Source organism: Typha angustifolia, chromosome 1 (assembly GCF_048772165.1).
Source record: "Typha angustifolia cultivar Huaian chromosome 1, ASM4877216v1, whole genome shotgun sequence".
NCBI lineage: Eukaryota > Viridiplantae > Streptophyta > Magnoliopsida > Poales > Typhaceae > Typha > Typha angustifolia.
This window is the reverse complement of record NC_133239.1, coordinates 5,625,104-5,647,196: the sequence shown is the minus strand read 5'-3', so window position 1 is coordinate 5,647,196 and position 22,093 is coordinate 5,625,104. Positions and strand designations below refer to the sequence as shown.

Here is a 22,093-nt window from a genome sequence, read left to right as displayed (position 1 = left end):
GGATAAATTATAGTGTTGATATAAATTTATTTAATTTTGACAATTAATCAAGTTGTCAAGTGTCTTGCATGTACTATGTAGGCTCATACAATACATGTGCTATGTGGGCTCATGCAATGCACATATTTAGCGTTTGGGTGTTACATATTTAACCTTTGGTCCAACTCTAGCATTCGTCATCTTGACTAATGAAAAAAAAAAAAATTGGGAGAGGACTAATTTGGTCAAAACCCCAACAAAGTGTAAGCATCCGAGTCATCTAAGTTAAATCTACAACGGACTCAAAATCGAGCAAGAAACCAAATGGCCGTCATCGCTACAACCCTTCCCGCTCCCTCTTTCCCGCCCGTCTCCCCCCTCCCAGCAAATCCCAAGACCCTCCTCCTCCACCGCTGCAAAACCCAACACGAACTCCGCCAAATCCACGGCCACCTCATCAAGACCGGCTCTTCCGGCCATCCTTCCATTGCCGAAAACCTCCTCGAGTCCTCCGCCCTCGTCCTCCCCGACTCCCTCGGCTACGCCCTCAAGCTTTTCCGCCACAATCCTCGCCGCAACTCCCAATTCTATAACATATTGATCCGCGCCTTCCTCCGCTCCCGTTCCCATGACGACGTCTTCGTCCTCTTCCTCCACATGCTCGACCACTCCGTCCCGCCCGATCGTCACACATTATCCTGCCTCCTAAAAACTTGCTCTAGGCTCAATTCTCTTAGACATGGCCAGCAGATCCATACCCATGTCTTGAAATGTGGATTTGGGTCCGAGGAGTTTGTGTTGAATAGCTTGATTCATATGTACGCGAGTTGTGGGGAGGTCTCTGTTGCGCGGCGCCTGTTTGATGAAATGCCGGGGCGGGGAATTGTTACATGGAATGCCATGTTCGCAGGGTATTTCAGAGCTGGAGACTGGACGGAGGTTGTTGAGTTGTTTCGTTATATGTTAGAGCTGGGGGCTGCTTTTGATGAGGTTACATTGATTAGTGTACTGACGGCATGTGGTCGGTTAGGGGTGTTGGATTTAGGGGAGTGGATTTGTAGGTATGTGGAAGAAAATGGGTTGAAGGGTAATCAGAATTTGGTCACATCACTGGTGGACATGTATGGAAAATGTGGGGAGGTTGAGAAGGCGCGGAATTTGTTTGATGAAATGCCTTATAGGGATGTGGTTGCTTGGAGCGCAATGATTTCATGTTATACCCAGTCGAATCAGTGCCGGGAAGCTCTTGCTCTTTTCCACGAAATGCAGGTTGCTGAAGTGGATCCCAATGAAATCACTATGGTCAGTGTTCTTTCATCTTGTGCTGTTTTGGGGGCTCTTGAGACAGGCAAGTGGGTGCATTCCTACATAAAGAGAAAGAGGTTGCATATGACTGTAACTCTTGGCACTGCTGTAGTAGATTTTTATGCAAAGTGCGGATGCATAGAGAATGCATTTGAGGCCTTTGACAAGATGCAGATGCGAAATGCATGGACCTGGACTGTGCTAATACGGGGACTAGCAAATAATGGGAGAGGAAGAGAAGCTCTTGATTTATTCTCTTCGATGCTTAAAGATAATTTGAGGCCAACAGAGGTGACTTTTATTGGTGTTCTATCAGCCTGTAGTCATGCAGGTCTAGTTGAAGAGGGCCGCCAATTTTTTGATAGCATGAGTAGAGAATATGATATTGAGCCAAAGATTGAACACTATGGTTGCATGGTTGATATTCTTGGTCGAGCTGGTTTTATTCATGAGGCATATCAATTTATCAAGTGCATGCCTATTGAGCCGAATGCTGTTGTCTGGAGAACATTGCTGGCTTCTTGTAAAATTCACAAAAATATTGAAATTGGGGAGGAATCCTTGAAGGAAATTGTTAGATTGGATCCCCGACATAGTGGAGATTATATACTTCTCTCGAACATTTATGCATCAGTTGGGAAATTGGAGGAGGCAATTAGGGTGAGGAACCTAATGAAGGAAAAGGGAATAAAGAAAATTCCAGGATGCAGTTTAATTGAGCTGGATGGTACGATCTTTGAATTCTTTGCCGAAGACAGTGCACACCCTCAGTCAAAGGAGATATATGATAAAGTAAACGAGATTATTACAAAAATTAAGGTCGTTGGATATATTCCTAATAATGCTGATGCAAGACTAGATGCCGAGGAAGATGAGAAGGAAGTGTCAGTGTCCCATCATAGTGAGAAGCTAGCAATTGCTTTTGGTCTTATAAAATCTCCTCCTGGAGCTACTATTAGGTTGTCAAAGAACCTTAGAGTATGTATGGATTGCCATATAGCAACTAAGTTGATCTCCAAGGTTTATGCGAGAGAGATTGTTGTCCGGGATCGAAACAGATTCCATCATTTTAAAGATGGGTCTTGCTCCTGCAATGATTATTGGTGAAACCATGAAAAGGTTTTTGTTGATGTTAAAATGATAATAGTGTTACTACATCATAGGTGGTTAATCTGTAACTAAATTGACCATATAAACAAGCAATATATCAAGCTGGCCGTTGATCTCTGTACTTTTCTCATATTTGGCAAATTGTTGTTATTATTGATAACATAAGGTATCTATCTGCTTTAACAACTCAAACTGTTAAAAGAACAGTATAAACCGATGTAACCTGCTTCAGAAGAAAACTATTCATTTGATGAATTTGGTTTGAAGAAAGATATCTAGGTCACTATCTGTAGATTTATGATCTCCATGAAGCTGCAATATACCCGAGCTTGTTTCTTTCTAACCTTTTCTAGAATAATTAGCTTCTGCTACAATGCTTCTCAGCTCTTCCGCAGCTCTCCACCAGAACTCGGGCAACACTGATGTGGAAGAGCTTTCTTCAGCTTAGTTCTCCTTTTGTGACTTCATCTAGATGGTCTTTTAATTCCTTTAAATGGAAACAGAGGTTACTTTCTCCAGAAGATGAATTCTTATGTGGGATGGAGCACAGGGAAAATTCTCTATTTGCTTCTTCCTTCACAGGGAAGCTTGGAAACAAGAGGCTAAAATGGTATGATACATTCTGTACATCAGAATGAAATGGTGTAATTATTTTTGTTCTTTTAGAGATGCTTTCTGGTAGTTCTAAATTTAATGATCTGATTTCATAGTTACGTTTGTGATTTTTTGATGTCATCTGATTTCATCAAGTAATGTACTTTTTATATATAGGAGGATGTCCAACAGGTGACTACCCATTTTGTTTCTTAAGCAAGGATGAACTAATCCCTGGATATTTTGAGCTTCAGCATAGGATTTATCATTAGATCAGCATTATCTTAATTCCTAATGAAGCCTTAATCCTCCTCCGATTGTTACTTGTCCTAGGTGCAGCAAACTTTATAATATCTAGAGTTCATTGCTCAAATACTAGATGTCATTCGTACTAGATCCCACATGCCAATTTATTTCATACATGCTTATCCCCATTACATGCATATTCACATCATCTCCAAAGTCCAAACATATGTACATACTTTTACATCTCGCAATTGCTCTCCTCCCTTCCTTGACTGCCATATATTACAACTACAACTTTGTCACTCTTACTCCATTCCTAAAGGGGTTCTTTTGTATTCAGTGACCAATTCAAACCATTGGCTATCTGCATCACTAGCTCCAGAGCTACCAAAGCCGTTACATGGATTGGAGACAACCATACCATCGCCATCGATGTCCAAGCACACCTTAGTTCCATCAGGCAGCACTGTCGAAAGGTGTGTCTTCTCTGAGTAGGTTTTCATGAACCACTGTGAGTCCGATGGTGTACATATGATGCTCAGCTTCACCGGTTGGCCGACCCCAATGGATTGCACGCAGTAATATGTGCCTTTGACCACCAAGTAGTTCTGGGGAGTGTAACTCCATGCATCTGATCTTGCACAAGGACCCAGCTTCAGTGGATCTGTGAGTGCCTTCCTCAAGACACATAAACCGGTCAAGGGATGGAAGATCTCATTGCGTTGGCTGGTACGATAAAGGTCATTTTCCTCTGCAATTTCGACATTAAGTATATCATTAAATTACATAGATTGCTACATCATCTTCCATATCAAGTTTCCTATGCTAATGATGCAGGATCTCTTTAAAAAAATAGGTAAGAGATAAACAATAGAGCTGGAACTAGCACTTTTAACAGAGTCAGTGGAACAAATCATCCCTAGGAGAGCAGGACACATTTTTTTCTTTATCAAATAGAATATATAGACACTTATTAAGAGCTTTGTTCTGTATAATTAGGCAAGCATGTACTGAATTTATCTTTTTCTTTTCCTCTCAGGTCAATCCTTTAAGTGAAATTTACCTGAAAATGAAAGAGCTGCAAGGTAAGCAATAATAGGTAGATGTTATTGCCTTATATCCAAGAATTATATCCCAATCAGAGATGAAGTTTTACATGTTTCTAAAAGCTTCTGCAAATCAAAATACAGAGCAATTCCAACAGATATATAAAACAAGACGAAGTAGAAGGAAAGAGTGCCTTTGAATTGTTTGAGTTCTTCCTTGGATTGCATGGAAAGGGCTGTCGAAGTGTGCAGTAGGAGATTGGAGAATAGGAGCATCAGCAGCAGAAGGGAAAAAGAGAGCTCCATGTCTGAAGTGGGGAGTAGTTGAGAGACTTGAGAGGAGTTCCAATCTTAGTGTCAAGCCTTCTCATCTCCAAGTCTTCTTTAAATGCCTTGTAATCAACGTTAATTGTGTGTGTTGGCTCGCAGCTCAACTTAATATAAGTAAAGTCTATCTAATGATTGGTCATCTGCAATTGAGTGCCAGTGTTATTGTTTCACTTAATGTGTTCCAGCAATTTATTTACTGATTAAACCCTATGCGATGACTTAGACGCAACTTTGTCGTGGCTGTACAACTAAAAAGCAGTTAAATTGCTTCACGTAACTACAATTAACAATTCAGTAGGACTTACTAATGCATGGAACTTGGAAAGATGTGATTTAGGATAATTATGGACTTCTATGGCAGTATTTCTATCAATGCCTACGGAAGCAAATAAATCTGATTGCAGAAGCTCCACGCAACATTTAAGCATGGCTGTGACTTCATCCCTTTCTCCTTTCATGGAAATTGTCTAAATATTTGAATTAAATGTTTGTTTAAGTTGTGCATCAGATCTAGTTTTTCAGAAATGCTAAGAAGAGAAAGCGTATATCACAATAGCTATATTTATAATAAAGAAAAGATTAAAAAAAAAAAAAAAAAAGAGATAGGAACCTCAGCTCATATAAGATATACCTAAGCACTGTTACCCTAATGAAATGTTAAGTTCTTAGTATTTCATATATCTTTTCTCTAAGGTGCAACCCATAATCTAGTTCTTTAATTCCTTTCTCATTGGCTAGCTTTTTTAGCTCTATTATTCGTTTACTAAAATTCACGCTACTAAGGGAAGGTAAATCAAGCTCGGAGTCATATGTTTTTTGTTTTTTCTTTTTCTTTTTTTTTTTTTTTGAAAAATAGGTCATGAGACCTTTTCATTGAGCTTAAAGCAGATTACAAGAGAAGTCAGGAGGTGGATCAATCCACTCCTTACAAACCCAATTGGTTGAAGCACAACCAGCTAAGTTGTTTGCCACAAGATTGTTACATTTACTAGCATAACAGATCTTAATAGAAGTAGATTCTCTAATCCACTTAAGGTAGTCATTAGTGAGAGGGGAAATTACCCAGTCTATCTATTATTCATCCCTACCATTAATCATGTTTATCAGATTGAGATAGTCACCAAATAACCAGATCGTTCTCCCATTTGCCCTCGTGAGAGATTTTTTGATTAATGAGTGAAGCATCTATGCTCCACCATGCAAAGTACTGTGACAATTTTCCAAGAAGAGAGCTTTCCCTAGGCGAATGTCCAAGGGGAAAACCAAAAGGGTAGAGCCGATGCCACCCTCGTTTGAGCCCCTCCATGCAGCGTCCGACCATCCATAGAGGAGGTGGAGGCAATAGACTGCATTGAGGGATCCGATGTATTCAGTAGTGATGGAGCCTCTGTTTGAGTAGAATCTACCGTAGTGATAACGTGTCGAGGACAAGGTTTTTCGCCTCCAAAAGTAAGCTTGTTCCTTGACATCCAAATGCTCCAAAGAATATTGAAATAGTAAGCAATGACTTTGTAGTCGTTCAACGTTGATGTAATAATAGTAATCCAATCTTCAAATGGAATGGTAGCATTGCTTGATCTCAGACCTAGTATGCTAATAAACCACACCACCCTTGCAAAGTTGCATTGGAGGAAACATGCTCTAAAGATTCAGGTTCACTAGAATAGAACAGACAAGTATAGTCGATTTCCTTGCTTCTGCGGTGAAGAGTCTGTCTGACCGAAAGGGCCCCAACCAAGCATTTCTAGATGAACATCTTCACTCTCAGCAGGGTAGCTTTGTTGTTCCATATTAGCTTTGGAAGACTTTGTGCACGTGTCAAGGAGGAGAAGCTCAACCAACTTCCGTTAGAGAGAGAATAGTAAGCATATTTAGAGGTGAAATTCCCTTTGGGCAATGGCTTCCAGATAAGGCGGTCCTTCTTGTCCACGAAGATACTAGTAAGGTTCTATAGATCAAGGTTATCTCTTATAGGAAAAAGAGCGAGTTGACTGGGTGCGAGTTCCACTCATTTCCAAAGATTAGATCATTGACTGTTAGACTCACTAAGATAGAAGGGTGAAGTTGGCATGTCGGAAATTAGAGCCAAGGATCAAAACGAGGATGAATAGAGTCTCCTTTTTCAATATCCTATATCACATTCTTCCTAAATTGAGATCTGAGACTTAAGATGGCCGACCAAGACCAAGTCGAGCGTTGTGATTTTTGGCCTCCTAGAAGGAGCAGTTCGGGATGGAGCTTAGCACATACTTCATTAGGATCATTCTTTAAAAGAGCTCTAGGATATCTTGTTGCTGCCATATAGTAAACTAGGATGGAGCCTAGTAGAAACTTCACTAGGATTGTTCTTCTAGCTTGAGAGAGGATCTTAAACTTCCAATCAACTAGCTTCACAAGGACTTTCTCAATCACAAAGTTGTACTTTGATCTATGAGCCTAGAGGGGATTACCCAAATGTTTGTGTCCCAAGAGAAGAGTTCGTGCTCTTAGGTTTTGATTCACCTCGTTTTGACCTCTTGGCCTGACACAACACCATACCTATCAAGGATGCTACTCAATTGCTCAGCCTTGGTAGCATTAGCTTTATCGAAGATGAGGAAGTTGTTTGCATTAAAAAAGATGGGTTAAAGCAGGAACGCCTTGGGCAAGTTTGATCCCTGTATATCTTTTGAGGTTATAAGCCTCTTTGAGAAGAATTGAAATCATATCAGATCCGATAATAAAGAAGAATGGCGAGAGGGAACATCCTTGTCGCAATCTCCGGGCAGGAGTGAAGCTGCAACTTGGTTTGCCATTGACGATGACCTCAAAGGTTGCCAAAGTGATGCACCCCATGATCAGACGATTGAATTGAGTAAGAAACCCATGAAACTTGAGATGGTCCTCAAGGAAGCTCCATTCCATTCTATCGAATGCTTTACTCTTCGAGGTCTTTAAAAAGTTAACCACCTCTTGAACAATGATGTGATTGTCAACTATTTGTCTTCCAAGCACAAAAGCAGTTTGGGTGGGAGCAATTTTTTCATCTTGCCAGCCAAGATTTTCACAATAGTCTTATAAAAGACATTATAAAGACTAATAGAGTGAAATCTCTCACAAAAGTTGTGTCAGCTCTTTTTGCAATTAGTACTATGGATGAATGGTTTATTCCTTGATCCAAGCCCTCAGAGTTGAAGAATTTTTTTACAGAAATATAGAAGGCCAGTTTCATAACATCATAAGAAAACGAAAAAAAATCTAGCATTAAAGTCGTCTAGTCCTAGGGCTTTATCAGGCCCAAAACTCATAAGAATGGCTTCTATTTCTTCATTAGAAAAGTAGGCCGCGAGCTCATCAATGGCCTCTTTAGGGATTTTTTTGATCTCAGTGGGGAAGTTTGTATAGTGTTCAACTCAATTGGGTTTGAGAAAGTAAAGATTTTCTTAAAATAATCGACAAAAGCCTTTGTTATGCCATCAGGGGTGTAGACCCAATCACTTGAGGCTAGCTTGAGACTTGAGATTAAGTTTTTGCAACGCTTGGTTGAAGTAGAAGCATGAAAGAATTTAGTTTTACGATCTCTGCATTTTAGCGATTCAGTTCTGGCTTTTTTTTCCAAAAGATTTCCTCCTTGAGGTAAAGGTCCTCAAGGAGGGAACTGAGGCCCTTTTCCTTAGCTTGTCAATGGTAGTCAGACCCAATTGAAGACTAAGGAGTTTATGCTCTAATCCTTTGATTTGAGAGGAGAGATAACCGACATCTTTTTTTGCCTAGCTGCGGATATGGTTTGCTAACTTGTCTAGGTTGCCTAAGAGGGTGGTAGTTGGGTTAAAAAATTTTCTCCAAGAACTTCTATAGAATGCTTGATAAGATTCAACCCTGAACTACCAATTTTCCACTCTAAACCTTCTAGTGGAAGGTTTAAAAGATAGGAGAGTTTCCATTAATAATGGGTTATGATCTGAGGACACTGCTGGAAGGTGGAGGATTCGAGCCAAGGGGAAGAGGCAGGACTAGGTGAGAGTAGCTAGGGCAAGGTCTAGCCACTCCTGGATGAGAGAATTACAAGCTCTTCTATTGGACTAAGTCTAAGCTAGCCATGAGAAACCTAGATCGATGAGGTCTGCCTTGGCGATGTGATTAGCAAATCTTTTGAGTTGAGAATGGCAATTGGCAGACCCACCCTCATTTTTGGAGGGACTACTAATGCAATTGTTTGCATAGAGAGGAAGGTCCCTATTTGTGAGGAAGTTGATTCTATGCCTGAGAGATAGAGAGAGGTTGCCTTTTAAGGTGGGGATTACTGTAAATACTGTCTAAGAACCAATTGTTGTTGCCAGACTATAACGCCCCCACCCGACATAGGCACGTGCATGCCCACACGCCCATATGGCATGCGCGACGCATGTGATAGGTCGGGCGAGGCCTGTCTCTCAAAGATACACTCCTGTGCACATATAATTATGACATCATCAAATAAAACTTGCTAACATATCTATGTTCACATAATCTATCACCAGACAAATCATACTATTAACTAAATAAACTTGTTAACATATGAATATCCACAATAATATACACTAAACCACTACATAATCTGGCAGGATCTATACAGGCCACGACAAACCATGAAAATACAACTAAAATAACTAATACAAAAGTATACTATGATTCGTCCTATATTATACAAATCATCATCTAATATAAAGGAGTACAAATATTAAATACTAGTACAACTCAATTTCTATATAAACTATCATCTATACCATCTTGCATCTATAGCTCACCTCGTCATCGCTCTAAAATATCTAATCAAAATATCTCAAGTCGGTATCACGTACCACATATCTGAGGGGGTTAGAAAAAAAATAAAAAGAGTCATGAGCAAAAAGCTCAGTAAGTAGACCTTATTCCCGAATTAGTGATGTCAAACAGAAACAGAGAATAAATCATATACTGGATAATATGAATCACATAAGAACATCATGTCATGAATGAGTATATGAATGTATCATCAATAATATATAAATATATAGTAGATATTATATCATAACTGATCAAAGTAAATAATTCTCGACAATGTATAAACAAATCTTCATGTCATAACTCTCTCTTAAATATAACACATGATGCATACCGACTATAATCATACTATGATATCAAATGCAACCATATATAATGTATATTGACTACTCGATAATTAAGTAATCAGATGATAATAAAATTATATATATTTCTCAACATCTTAGTCATCAATGTCATCTCTGTATGCTATCATCATACTAGACCACTATGCATAGTCAATACCCGATACTTGGTCTCAACATCATGCCCGAAGGCTCAGAGTATACTTTGTCACTAGCAAGGAGTATATCTCAAATATAACCATATTCTGCGACCTGCTAGGGTATCAACATCCATCCAGACCGGGCACCCTTCTAGAGTTGATAGAAATACGTGAGGATAACTCACCACATATGTCCTAGTGAACGACATGTGTCCGAATATCTACTGCGCACATAGGCTAACAACCTCAGACGTAAGGCCATAGAATCACGAATATGTCGAGCGATCAATCATCCACTAAGCGCGTCCTAACTCTTGTGCCCACTCGGATATCCTCACACTTTCTATCAACTATCCTATCAATCATATTTCATGCATTCCTTTTACATGACATATCATATGCATATATCTAATATAATAACAAGTCAATGTATAACAGGAATTTAGATGGAATATGAATTAAGAGAAAAATAATGCGATGTAGTCTTCAACCATGTAGTCAACACATGCATACCCATGCTAATCTATTACATGCATACTCATGCTACAGATCAATTGGACATAAAATTATAATAGTATAGTCATCTCTAATCATCTCTATTTATTATCATCATACTTATATCTAAGATCAGCCTAATTACATGCAAGATAAAATATACTCGATTGCAATCATTTGTAGATAAAGTCACATAATCATATTAGAGGTCAAAACATGTATGTACATAATATATAATATAACATATTTTGAGAAAGACATCTAGGGGATAAGACTACTCATTTTAGATTAGAAAACGCAAACCATGTATCCCTCATATCCGTTAATCAACTGAGTGACAACTCATCGCTAACAAGGTCTGCGTGGTCTCAAATAAGGAGGTTCGGAGTTTAAAAATATTTAAGTCGCATTAGTTAGTCATTTATCCGATTAGAATTAGTTCAAATAGAATTTAAAGGTTTGTTAGATTTGGAATCACTTCTTTTATTTTGTACATAACCAGATTTACATTATAGGTATGATTCAAATACCAAAACATACTATTATCATAAAATGCTAGTTATAACATAAGGAGAAAGGTTTGTTTCTTTTTATTTAAAAATTCTAAATATATAATTATAAAGTAAAAGCTAAATAATTATAAATAAGATATAAATATAGATAAAATCTATTTGATAATAAATTTTATAATTCTTACTCTATCTTGATTAATCAAAAAGTATATAGTAATTACTTAATTATGCAAAATAATAAATAAATTAATTAATTAATTAATAAGACTTGTATCTTATTCTACACACGATAGTATACAATAAATTGTTAAAATTACTTAAAATGCATGTATTATGAATATTAGTACATAAATCTAATATAAATAAATAAATAAATATAAGTATTACCTATATTTATGCACAGTAGTTATAACCTAATTAGTCATTAATTATATTAATTATAATTAATAATCATCATGTTGAAGAATATATATTATTATGAAAATAATTTATCTGCATTAATTAAGAAAGCAATACCTAACTAAATAAATAAACAAACATAAAATAAAATAAATAATAAAAGCAATGTTACCAATGTTGGGCTCGGCCCAGTATTGGATGAGACCAGCACTGTTGCAGAAAGAGAATGAGAAAAAGGAGAAGAAGCTGAGGAAGAAGAATGAGAAAAAGGAGAAGAAGCTGAGGAAGAAGAAGAAGAAGAAGAAGAAGAAGAAGAGAGAGAGAGAGAAAGAGGAGAAGAGAAGAAGAAGAAGAAGAAGGGAAGGGGAAGGAGAGAAAGGAAGGAAGGTCCGATTCGGGCTGGTGAGGAGGGTATCGGCCGTTGGTGGCTAGCCAGCGACTGATCTCTCACCGGCGGCTCTGCTCTGGCGAATCTGAGCCTAAGTGAGAGAATGAGAGAGAGAGAGAAAAAAAAAGAGGGAGAGAGAGAGGGAGAGAGGAGAAGGGAGGGGATGAGGGACCATCGGTTGCTTCTCGGCTACGGGTCGAGTGGTCGAAGGCGATGGTAGTAGGGAGAGAGAAAGGGAGAGAAATAGAGAGAAACAGAAAAAGAGAGAGGGAGAGAGAGAGAAAGAGAAGAAGGAAGAGGATGAAGGAGGAGGAGGCTCACCGGTGTCGATAGCACAACGGTGGAAGTGACGGCGGTGGTCCGAAGTGGCCGGCGTTGGCATACCGAGATAGGGAAGCTTATGAGAGAAGAACGAGAGAGAGAGAGAGAGAGAGCATTTGAGAGGGAGAGAGAGAGGAGAGGGAGAGATAGATAGAGAGAGAGGCAATGGAGAAAATGGGCAACGACTACGGGGGGCCGCCCTGGCCAGCTGGCCAAAGCCGATTGGCTGCGGCAACGATAGCTAAGGCACATGGCACCCTCCACGCAAGTTGCTCATGCAGCTTGCATGGGCACGAGGCCAGCCTCACACGTCGTGCCCAAAATATTTTAATTAATTAATTAATTTTTATTATTATTATTATTATTATTATTATTATTATTATTATTTAGGACAGGTTGTTACACAGACTATCCTTTGATAACTGCAAAAATGAAGGAGCTAGAGTCCTCTAAAATATTTGCGACGTATTGTCGTCCCATAACAGCTAGAGCCCGTCGGCTCTTCCTTGAAAGCTGACAATATGATGGATTTTGAGGGGAAGAGAGGACATAATCTTCTTTCGCTTGATTACATTTTGTCTTGGAGAGAAATGCAATAGAGGCATGGGTGTTATAGAGGATAGCCAAGAGATTATGAACTATCGAGGAGCCTCCACTCCCTCGACAGTTCCAAGCCATATGTTGAAAAGGCCTATTCTTCTTTATCCAAAGCCCTTCCAAGAGTGGAAGGTCTTCTCTTGACCTTTTTGACCCTTGCCATCTTGCTTTTTCATGTATTGTTGATTGATTTATACAAAGTCTATTGACACTGCTTAGTAAGAATGGCATTATTCCTATTTGATCAAAATAGAAAGTTTTCGTTAGGTGGGAAAGAATTAGAGAGGTGTTTATCACCGGATAGCTTATTTATTTTTGTTATATTCATATTCAACCTTCAGCTATTAAGTATTTTTGGGTGTTTAGGGTGTAAAATCAAGTTAAGATTCGGTATCGGTCGACCACACATGAGTTGGTCTAAACACACGTTATGTGCTAATATATTAATTGTGTACATCATGAGTTGGTCTGAGCACATGATATGTGCTAATACATTAATTGTGTACATATGATGATTTTTATTGATCTTGCTTGCATTCTACAACTTTTGTATTCCCTTTGAGGTGTGATTGAAGTCATTTAATGTGTACAATAGTTTGTTGGCGTACATGTGGCATGTGCTCATACTGACTAGCGCATACCATCTTAGATCAAAACATGCTCAAGTTATATCATCTCTACATTACCTCCTAGAAAAATCATTCTTTACATTTATTTAGAATATAATTGTCATGACTATTTTAATACAATAATTAAAATTTTAAGATTATATATAATTGAAGTTTTAAAATTTCTTTACCTTGTTAATTTCAAAATTTTAAACTAACAAAACTCGAAGAACTAAAACTTTCATAAGCTAAAATTTTTCTCTAACTACGGTTCATTAAGAAAATGAAATATATAAGTATATGTACAAGATAAAAAATTAAATATAGAGTTGAGTAAAAAAATCTATTTTATAAAAGTGGGTAAAACATTCTCACTTGAGCTGTATTTATTTGAGATAGTATTTGAACCGTTTTTTCTGTTGAAGATCCTCATATTACGTTTCTTCAAAATTGGCCACCAAAATTGGGATTTGTTGCTAATTTATATTTAGAAGGGATTTTAATCTTTTTGCGCTGATCCTAATAATCACCATGGAGAAAGGATTAAAAATTATATTGGACTGATGAAGATAGTTGTCAACGATGAAGTTGGTGTACATGTAGTATAGAAAGATATGAAATAGATTCTATCTCAACAAAGACGTTTAGCTATAAATTCAATGATTCTGAAAGTCTACCTGAACATATTATTGAATAAAAGCTATATTGATCTATGTATAAGATTTAGAATACTAAGAAAATAGGAATCATACTTGTATTTTTCATCTTTAATTCTTTCCGATCTTCAAGAAAAAAAGAAGAAGAGATCAAGTACCTCTTTCTCTCAACTGATGACTTTCAATGGGGCAAGCAAATGAAAGTTTTGGAGTTAATATATATGTATATATGTATGGTTGTATAATAAACTAATTAGTTAACCTATTATGAGTTTGTATTGGATAAGACTTACATTGTGTCACTCAACCATATTAGAGAATAATAAGTGCTCATAAGCCTAATTAGATATCACTTAATAATATTGCTTAATCATATGTCTTAAAAATCAATTTTGTTCAACCATGTTTTCCAAATCCATATTTATATCAACTAATGGGATAGAAATATAATATTCCCATTATATCATCCTCTCTACAGTTTTGTTATATTGTTGAATAAGATGTATATATATATATATATATATATATAAAACACTAGCACACTATCACTTCAATAGTAATTTCAGCATTTAACAACCACTAAGCTCTAATGAATGACGAGATTTGCTATGAAATTCTAACATTCTCCCATTTGAGTGTCATCAATTGTAATTAACAAACTATAGTAATAGTATTAGTATTGATTTAAAAAAGAAGAAATAAATAATAAAATAAAATCTCATGTTAAACATTTTTTTTATTAAAAAAACCTAAATGTGGCCATAGTTAAAAAGAGCATGATTAGGAAATAGCACTTTAGATACAATCCGATCTAATATAGTCATTATCTGCGAATCATGATAATTTTTTTTTCATAATCGATATAGGACAATTCATGATTATAAAGATAATAATTTCTATCGACATGGATCGAGATGTGGTAGTGTAGCAAGAAAATAGCATTACAAATTGTGATATTCAATTACATTATTTTCATTATCGATCCTCAAAATAATTTCTTTTTCACAATATGCTTCAAACAATAAGTTTGAAAAACCACACCAACATCAATAATAACCTAGTATGCCTCTAAACATATCTCGAGATTGTCTATAATAATGTCAATAAAAGTATACACCATTAACAAAATAGTCATACTTAAATAGACATCATATCTTAAGATTTTGCATAATATGACGTGTCATAGTTTGATGTGCACATATAATACTAAATGATATTACCAATACTAGCTACTAACATAGAATATCAGAAATGGATATATCACAAACATAGCAATGATAAAATTGAAACTATATTAATACTATATTAGTAATAAAATAAACTCTAACAAATCAAGTACATCAAAAGATCTACCTATATCAACATGCTTCAAGTCACGGGTCTAATTCCTCTCGTTTGATTTTGTACCAACATGTTCAATTGTTAAGTCGTTGCTTTTGATCTAGTCTTGAACTGATAGGTTATTCAGTTCAATGTGTTTCAATGCATGGGAGTTTTTCTTATTGTTTTAGAAAAACATAGCGATTTATTGCCATTATAGGAAAATGGCCGAAGCCCAGAGCTTTATCCACACCAAAATTCATAATTGTTGTATTTATCTTTTCCTTAGGAAACGGTCAAGTCAAAGAAGAAATAACAATGTATTTATCTCTTTCTTATGATTTTGGCTACCATTTATATTTTTATAGAGGCTAGCTAATAAGTCAAAATAATAATTATTAATCCTAATTCTAGTCGATTCCCGCCGATCGCGTTTGAACGTGCTCGACCGTATTTGAATGCACAAAAAACGTTCTTTATAGATGCTAACTGATGAAGGCATTCGCACGGGCCCGACTGCATTCAAACGCACTTTTCGCGTTCTCTGATTTTGTAAACTAATGCAAACGTTCGTAAAGGCGTTCGAATGTGCCTCTTTCCGCGTCCGAATGCGACCTTTAAAAAATTTATTTTAATAAAAATAAATAACTAATATAATAAGAAGATACTCTAACAAAGTGTGTTAGAAACATGCTGAATCGTTCAACGCAGCACATCTACATCAGATTTAAAAGAATTACATCTCGAGGGTCACTAAGACAGAAGGATTAATCTTGAGCATCACTAATGTTTGAAAACCTATCACAAGAAATAGTGTATTGTAGGGTCTAGCAAGTAAGGTTAGTACAGATTAAGTTGTGAGAATTAGCTACGATTTAGGTTTAGATTCGTGATTTTTTATCCGGTTTGAAATTTTTCTACACAAATTTTTTTGTGTTTGTGATTGTCTTTTCATGCTTTATTATTCGCATATTATTATCGATAGTATGATAGATCTTATCTTCTAGGGCGTTTATTATGTTTTTTAATTGGTATCATAACATACCATATGAGTATTATTTTTCAATCCCTAAATTGTAATTATATACAAACATTTTTCTTCAACAAAAGTAGAGTTTTAACTAATCTAGGAATCTCCTAATATTTATGTACTAAAATGGATCGCACCTCATATTTAATTTCAAAATAACTTAACTTTTTTCGTAGATAACATTAAATGTTGAAGAATTTAGTATTTTTTGTATTTAAATTAAACATCGACAAGTTCAGCCTTTATTTATGACACTAAAACTCTGAATTTCTTAGTGTTTTACTTTTAGGAAGCCAAGACCATTGTACTCTCTGAGATTAAGGAAAGCTGAGGTTAAATTTTTTTCTAAATAGGCTATTATAGGCGCAATGTTTAGCCCCATTATAACCTGTTTCTTAGGAGGATTGATTTAATTGTCCAATTTATATTATTAAAAAAATTGTCATTTTTACCTTTAATTAGGTTTCTACACCACAGTTTTAGATCCAAGGAATATAAATTGTTATTATTTATTAATAGCCGCAAAAAAAAATTAGAAGGGTGATTTGCATGAAATACACATGCGGTTTTGATTTTTATCACTTTGAGCCCACTTAAACTTTTCGTTACAAGTCAGGTTCTTCTATCTTTTCTTTTTATCAAATTAACTATTAGGAACATAAAGAAATGTTATCATACTCTTCGTCTACTTATCGTCTTTCTTCTGCCACTCATCTTTTTCCTTTTCTTCTTTCTTTCTATACTCTAATATGCTAGCTTGAAATAATTTATTTATCAAAATAGGAAAAAAAGAAATGGGAAGATAAAGATGGTAGGTATTGCTTTAAAATAGTCCACTGATACACCTAAAACAATCTACCAAATTTGTGGCAAACCTCATTCTGGTGTATGTTGATTAAAAGGTAAACCAAAGCTGAGAAGCTGTAATAAATTTGGGCATATGAAAAAGGAGCAGCAAGCTAACTATGTGCATCAGATCGATGAAGAAAAAGGCAATGTGTTCTTTGCCTGTCAATCTATAACTAAAAGGATGGTAGTATATATAATTAGATAGTAGTTGAGACCTCCCACTCTCACTCTCTTTCTCCTTCGATCTCCCTCTCTCTCCTTTCTATCCCTCTCTCGTACTACCCTCTATCTCTCCCTCTTTCTTAGTTTCTCTCTCTTCCTTTACTTAAACCTTCCATCACCATCACCCACCACCTCCTCTCACCGACACCACCACAGCTCCACCCAGCGCCACCTTCAACCCTCTTCTTCCCCTCTGTTCACTTATCTATCTCTCTCCCTATCTCTCCTCACCTCGGCCACCTTTCTTCCTTCTTTCTTACCTTTCTTTTCCTTTCCTCCTCCAGCTACTGTGCCGTCGCATTGCTAGGCAGCCGCCACGGCCCAGCTTCCTCCTCCTCCTCCTCACTTTTTCTTTCTCCTTCCTCTCTTTTGGGCTGCTGGCTACAGCACTAGGCCGAACCTAACATTGTATAGTCTTTGCTTCTTTTTCTTTATTTCCTTATTTAGTTAATTTTCTTTTATTCCCTTTAATTTAAATATTGCAGTGGATTAGATAACTAATCATTTTAATAATTATTTAAAAGCTTAGGTAAATAAAGTACTTATGTCATGCCTCTATTTATGTTGCTAAATCTTAGAGGTGTGATATCTAGTAGCAAGTTAGAAATCGTAACCAGACAATTCATAACAAAGAGAAAATTAGCTATAAGTAAGTGGTATACGTGATAATTTATATGGGAGTTGAGTTATACTGATATTATATATTTATATCAATTATATTAAATTATACTTTATTTGTATACCAAGAAATATTAAATAGGTTTAATTATATTTTTATTCATATATTAGTCGTAAACTTAGTGGTTTTTCGTGCCATGTGGATCTTGTTATATTATATAGTTATCTAGTATTGTTAGTGTAAATTTAGATATTTATATGCTAAAATTGAATTATAACATGATTTACTCTTGAGATGAATTATTTTGAGTATAAGTTTTTTTTTATGTTAATGTCCATTTGTCATGTCACAGATATCACATTTGCTAGGAGCGAGTGTTACTAGGGCTATCAAGCTTGATGAGCAGCTCAGGCTTGGCTCAAGCTCGGTTCGACTGAAGCTCAAAAATAATATCAAGCTAAGTCTGAGCTAGAGCCGCTCGCTCTGGCTTGGCTCGAGAAGCTCAAAATTATATATATATATATATTCGATAGGCTAAGAGGACAACCCCCTTAAATACTTAACACCTCCAATCTCCTCTAATCTCTCTTGCATCGGAGAGGAGGAGGAAGAGGAAAAGAGACGGCGGCGTAGCTAGCCATGGTGCATGTTAGCTTCTACCGCAACTATGGGAAGACCTTCAAGAAGCCTCGTCGCCCATACGAGAAGGAATGGCTCGACGCTGAGTTAAAGCTAGTTGGAGAGTATGAACTATGATGCAAGCGCGAGTTGTGGAGAGTCCAATATGCTCTAAGCCACATCCGTAATGCCGCGAGGGAGCTTCTCACCTTCGACGAGAAGAATCCTCGTCGTATCTTTGAGGGAGAGGCTCTGCTGTGGCGCATGAATCGTTAAGGACTTCTCAATAAGGAACAGAACAAGCTCGATTACGTTCTTGCCCTCATCATTAAGAACTTCCTCGAGCGCCGTCTCCAAACCCAGGTGTTCAAGCCCGGGATGGCGAAGTCTATTCACCATGCTAGGGTGCTTATTAGGCAGCGCCACATTAGGGTGGGGGCCAAGTTGTGAACATTCCAGAGTTGATTCTGAGAAGCACTTAGACTTTTCTCTCTCAAGTCCTCGTGATGGAGGTCGTCCCGAAAGAGTGAAGTGAAAGAACCAGAAGGCTGCAGCCAAGAAGGCAGCAGGTGGTGAGGGTGACCAAGAAGATGAGGAGCGAGCATCTGGTACTAGATATAGCCTCATAATTACAGCCAATTACTTCTTTTCTTTCCCATCAATCACCAATTGTCAATTTCCCATTTTCAAGCACCACTTTTTTAATAATATCCTTTATTTCCACCTTTTACTACCATACATTGATCAACCGACGTGACTCGATAGGCTTGGTTTTGCTTAGGTTATACATATAGTATAGACGCACTGAAAATATACAATGTTTTCTACCGGTTAGTGTCACAAGATCAGAACTAGCTCAGTGAAAAGTGGACCCAAATTGAGTCCCACTTGCTTGCGTTCTGGTTATTGCTGATGGACATAGCCTATAGGAAAGAAAAGTATGGCACTTCCCATATGATTATATGTTTGAATAAATTTATAATCCAATAGAAAAGAAAAGTATTGCACTTCCCACCTTGAGATATGATTATCTCTTCTTTTATTCTCTCTTATCCTTCCCTACAGGCTGCAGACCTCGTCTTATTTAATCTTTCTCTTCTCCGTTCTTTCTCTTACTACAACTCCTTCGGACCATCCGACCCATAACCACAAATGACTCTCCAAAGTTCTTTCTTCTTGCCCATATTTCTGCTGTTATTCTTTGTTGTTCTTCTTCTTTCTCTCTCTAGAAAGCTAGCTAGTGAGAGAAAAAATTCATCCCCATTCCCAGGCCCAAGGAGGCTTCCCCTTATTGGAAACCTCCACCAACTCGGTTCTCATCCTCTCCACTCTCTCCATGAGCTCGCCATCAAGCATGCCGATCTCATGTTTCTCCAACTCGGCTCCATCCCATCTCTTGTCATCTCCTCCAGCGATGCAGTTCGCGAGGTCTTCAAGTCCCACGATATCGCATTCTCCGGGCGGCCCGCACTGTATGCCGCATCGAAGATCACCTACAGCTCCCTAGACATAGCTTTCGCAAACTACGGCGAGTATTGGAGGCAAGCACGAAAGATATGCATCTCGGAATTGCTCAGCTTGAAATCAGTACAATCTTTTCGTGCCATAAGGGAAGACGAAGTCGCGTTGCTAGTCACCAACATCACAAGAATGTCTTGTTCGAACGCTCCCTTCGACTTCAGTGAGATGCTGATATCTCTGACGAGTAAAATAATACTGCGCATTGCGTTCGGAGATTACGACGGAAGTGATAGAAGATTCAATAGGATACTAACAGAGATGCAGAAGTTGTTGGGAGGATTCTGGGCAGCAGATGACTTCCCTTGGTTAGGGTGGATAGATGCAGTGAGTGGTATGAGAGGGAGGTTGGAGAGGAACTTTAAAGAGTTGGATGAGTTCTATGATCAAGTAATTGAGGAGCATAGTAAGACAAGTAGGGTGGGGGAGACTCAGAAAGACGATTTTATTCATGTTTTACTTAGGCTACACAAGGATCCAATATATGGGAAAACCATCAGCAGCAGGAATCACATCAAGGGTATACTATCGGTATGGCTCTCTCATTCTGCTCTCTTAAATTTTAGTTTCATGTGACTAGGATTAGGTTTCTGATAGCATACTTAACGATTTGAGGTGAGTGAATCATGCGCATCGTTTCCTAGACTGTACTGCAGCATGTATTGCTGTTTTTAGTTCACATGTTTATAATTACGGGAAATTATATTTTACACCCTAAACCTAAATTAACTTTACCCCTAGTTTTTTTTTTTGTTTTACTTTACCTACTTATTTTTATATTTAAACTGAAAGTATTATTTAGATATAAAACTAAATATAGAATTGGATAAACTTTCCAATATATGTGAAATAATACTTACTGGTGTATATATATGGTGTTGTAATCCTTTCTACATGTATCACTACGGAAAAAAAGTAATTTAGAACAGTCAAAAACTCTCTAACAGATACAAACTTACAATTAGTCTTAGGTATTTCAATGCATATAAGTTGCTTTCGTTTTGTTAACGTACAAATTCCAAATTATGCATGAATAGCAATTTTTATTTGAATTGACAACATCAACTACAGTTTTACTTTAACACAAAACAAAGAACTCTTGTAAGTAAGGTATCTTAGATGATTGTAGTTATTTTGGGTCCACCAATTTCGTGAAGTTTGAAAAATATATAGTGGCTTAGATGAAAGAAAGACCATTACAATTCATTCCAACTGCAGAATATTTTTCTTTTTCTTGGTGGAACTGATACATCGTCCGCAACACTATAATGGACAATGACCGAGCTCATGAGATATCCAGAGGTGATGGCCAAAGCACAACAAGAAGTGAGAAGTATTATTGGCAATAAAGGGAAAGTAGAAGAAGATGACCTCAAACATCTTAACTACTTGAAGCTAGTCGTCAAAGAGGTCTTAAGATTGCATCCACCAGCTCCACTGCTACTTCCACGAGAAACCACAGAGAATTGCATGATTAAAGGACACACAATCCTTAGTAAGACAACAGTCTTCATCAATGCGAAGGCCATTGGAATGGATCCAAATGCATGGAGAAATCCAACATATTTTTGGCCTGAGAGATTCGTAGACAATGACGTGGATTTTAAAGGGCATGATTTTAGGTTTGTGTCATTTGGAGTTGGTCGAAGGATTTGCCCAGGCATTAATTTTGGAGTAGCTATAGTTGAATTGGTGTTGGCTAATCTTTTGTATTGTTTTGACTGGGAGTTGCCATTCGGTATGAGAAAGGAAAACTTGGATTTAGAGGAGGAAGTGGGTATCACAGTGCATAGGAAGAACCCTCTTTACCTGACAGCTAAACCTTGGCTGCATTAGACTTATGCACATGAAAGTGTGTGTGTATGCATTTAATTCTAAACTGTATCACTAGTTCGTTCATGGAAAATAATGATGCCATAATCATGTGCGATAGGCATTAGAAGTGGGAAAATAACATTCATGTGGCCTCCTCTCAGTATGTGCAATTTCCTTCAGTTAGCCAGAAGACTAGTGTTCTTATTGGTTTAATGGATAGCGGGGAATACACAAGGAGGCACCTTATGAT

At 37.2% G+C, this 22,093-nt stretch overlaps 2 protein-coding genes and 2 pseudogenes across 2 annotated transcripts; 3 read left to right on the top strand and 1 right to left on the bottom strand.

Annotated features, from left to right (window-relative positions):
• Positions 1–272: 272 nt before the first annotated feature.
• On the top strand, positions 273–2,505 carry LOC140760984 (pentatricopeptide repeat-containing protein At5g66520-like). The gene has a single exon (XM_073098128.1). It carries the CDS (start codon positions 304–306, stop codon positions 2,389–2,391), a length of 2,088 nt encoding a protein of 695 aa, XP_072954229.1. The 5' UTR covers positions 273–303; the 3' UTR covers positions 2,392–2,505.
• Positions 2,506–3,373: 868 nt separating this feature from the next.
• Positions 3,374–4,646, bottom strand: LOC140761939 (uncharacterized). The gene is made up of 2 exons (XM_073099486.1): positions 4,475–4,646; positions 3,374–3,985 (listed from the first exon to the last, which is right to left on the bottom strand). The coding sequence occupies exons 1-2, from the start codon at positions 4,584–4,586 to the stop codon at positions 3,540–3,542; spliced, it is 558 nt and encodes a 185-aa protein (XP_072955587.1). The 5' UTR covers positions 4,587–4,646; the 3' UTR covers positions 3,374–3,539.
• A 13,825-nt stretch (positions 4,647–18,471) lies between these two features.
• Positions 18,472–19,598, top strand: LOC140759971 (small ribosomal subunit protein uS4y-like; annotated as a pseudogene).
• Positions 19,599–19,662: 64 nt separating this feature from the next.
• Positions 19,663–21,864, top strand: LOC140759967 (cytochrome P450 71A9-like; annotated as a pseudogene).
• The last annotated feature ends 229 nt before the right edge of the window (positions 21,865–22,093 follow it).

What these genes read in the sequence shown, in the direction of transcription:
- LOC140760984 (XM_073098128.1), top strand. Translation starts at nt 304, where the DNA reads ATGGCCGTCATCGCTACAACCCTTCCCGCTCCCTCTTTCCCGCCCGTC.
- LOC140761939 (XM_073099486.1), bottom strand. Translation starts at nt 4,586, where the DNA reads ATGGAGCTCTCTTTTTCCCTTCTGCTGCTGATGCTCCTATTCTCCAAT. An exon ending in AGAACTCAAACAATTCAAAG is followed by an intron (nt 3,986 to 4,474) that starts GCACTCTTTCCT and finishes TCGAAATTGCAG; the next exon opens with AGGAAAATGACCTTTATCGT.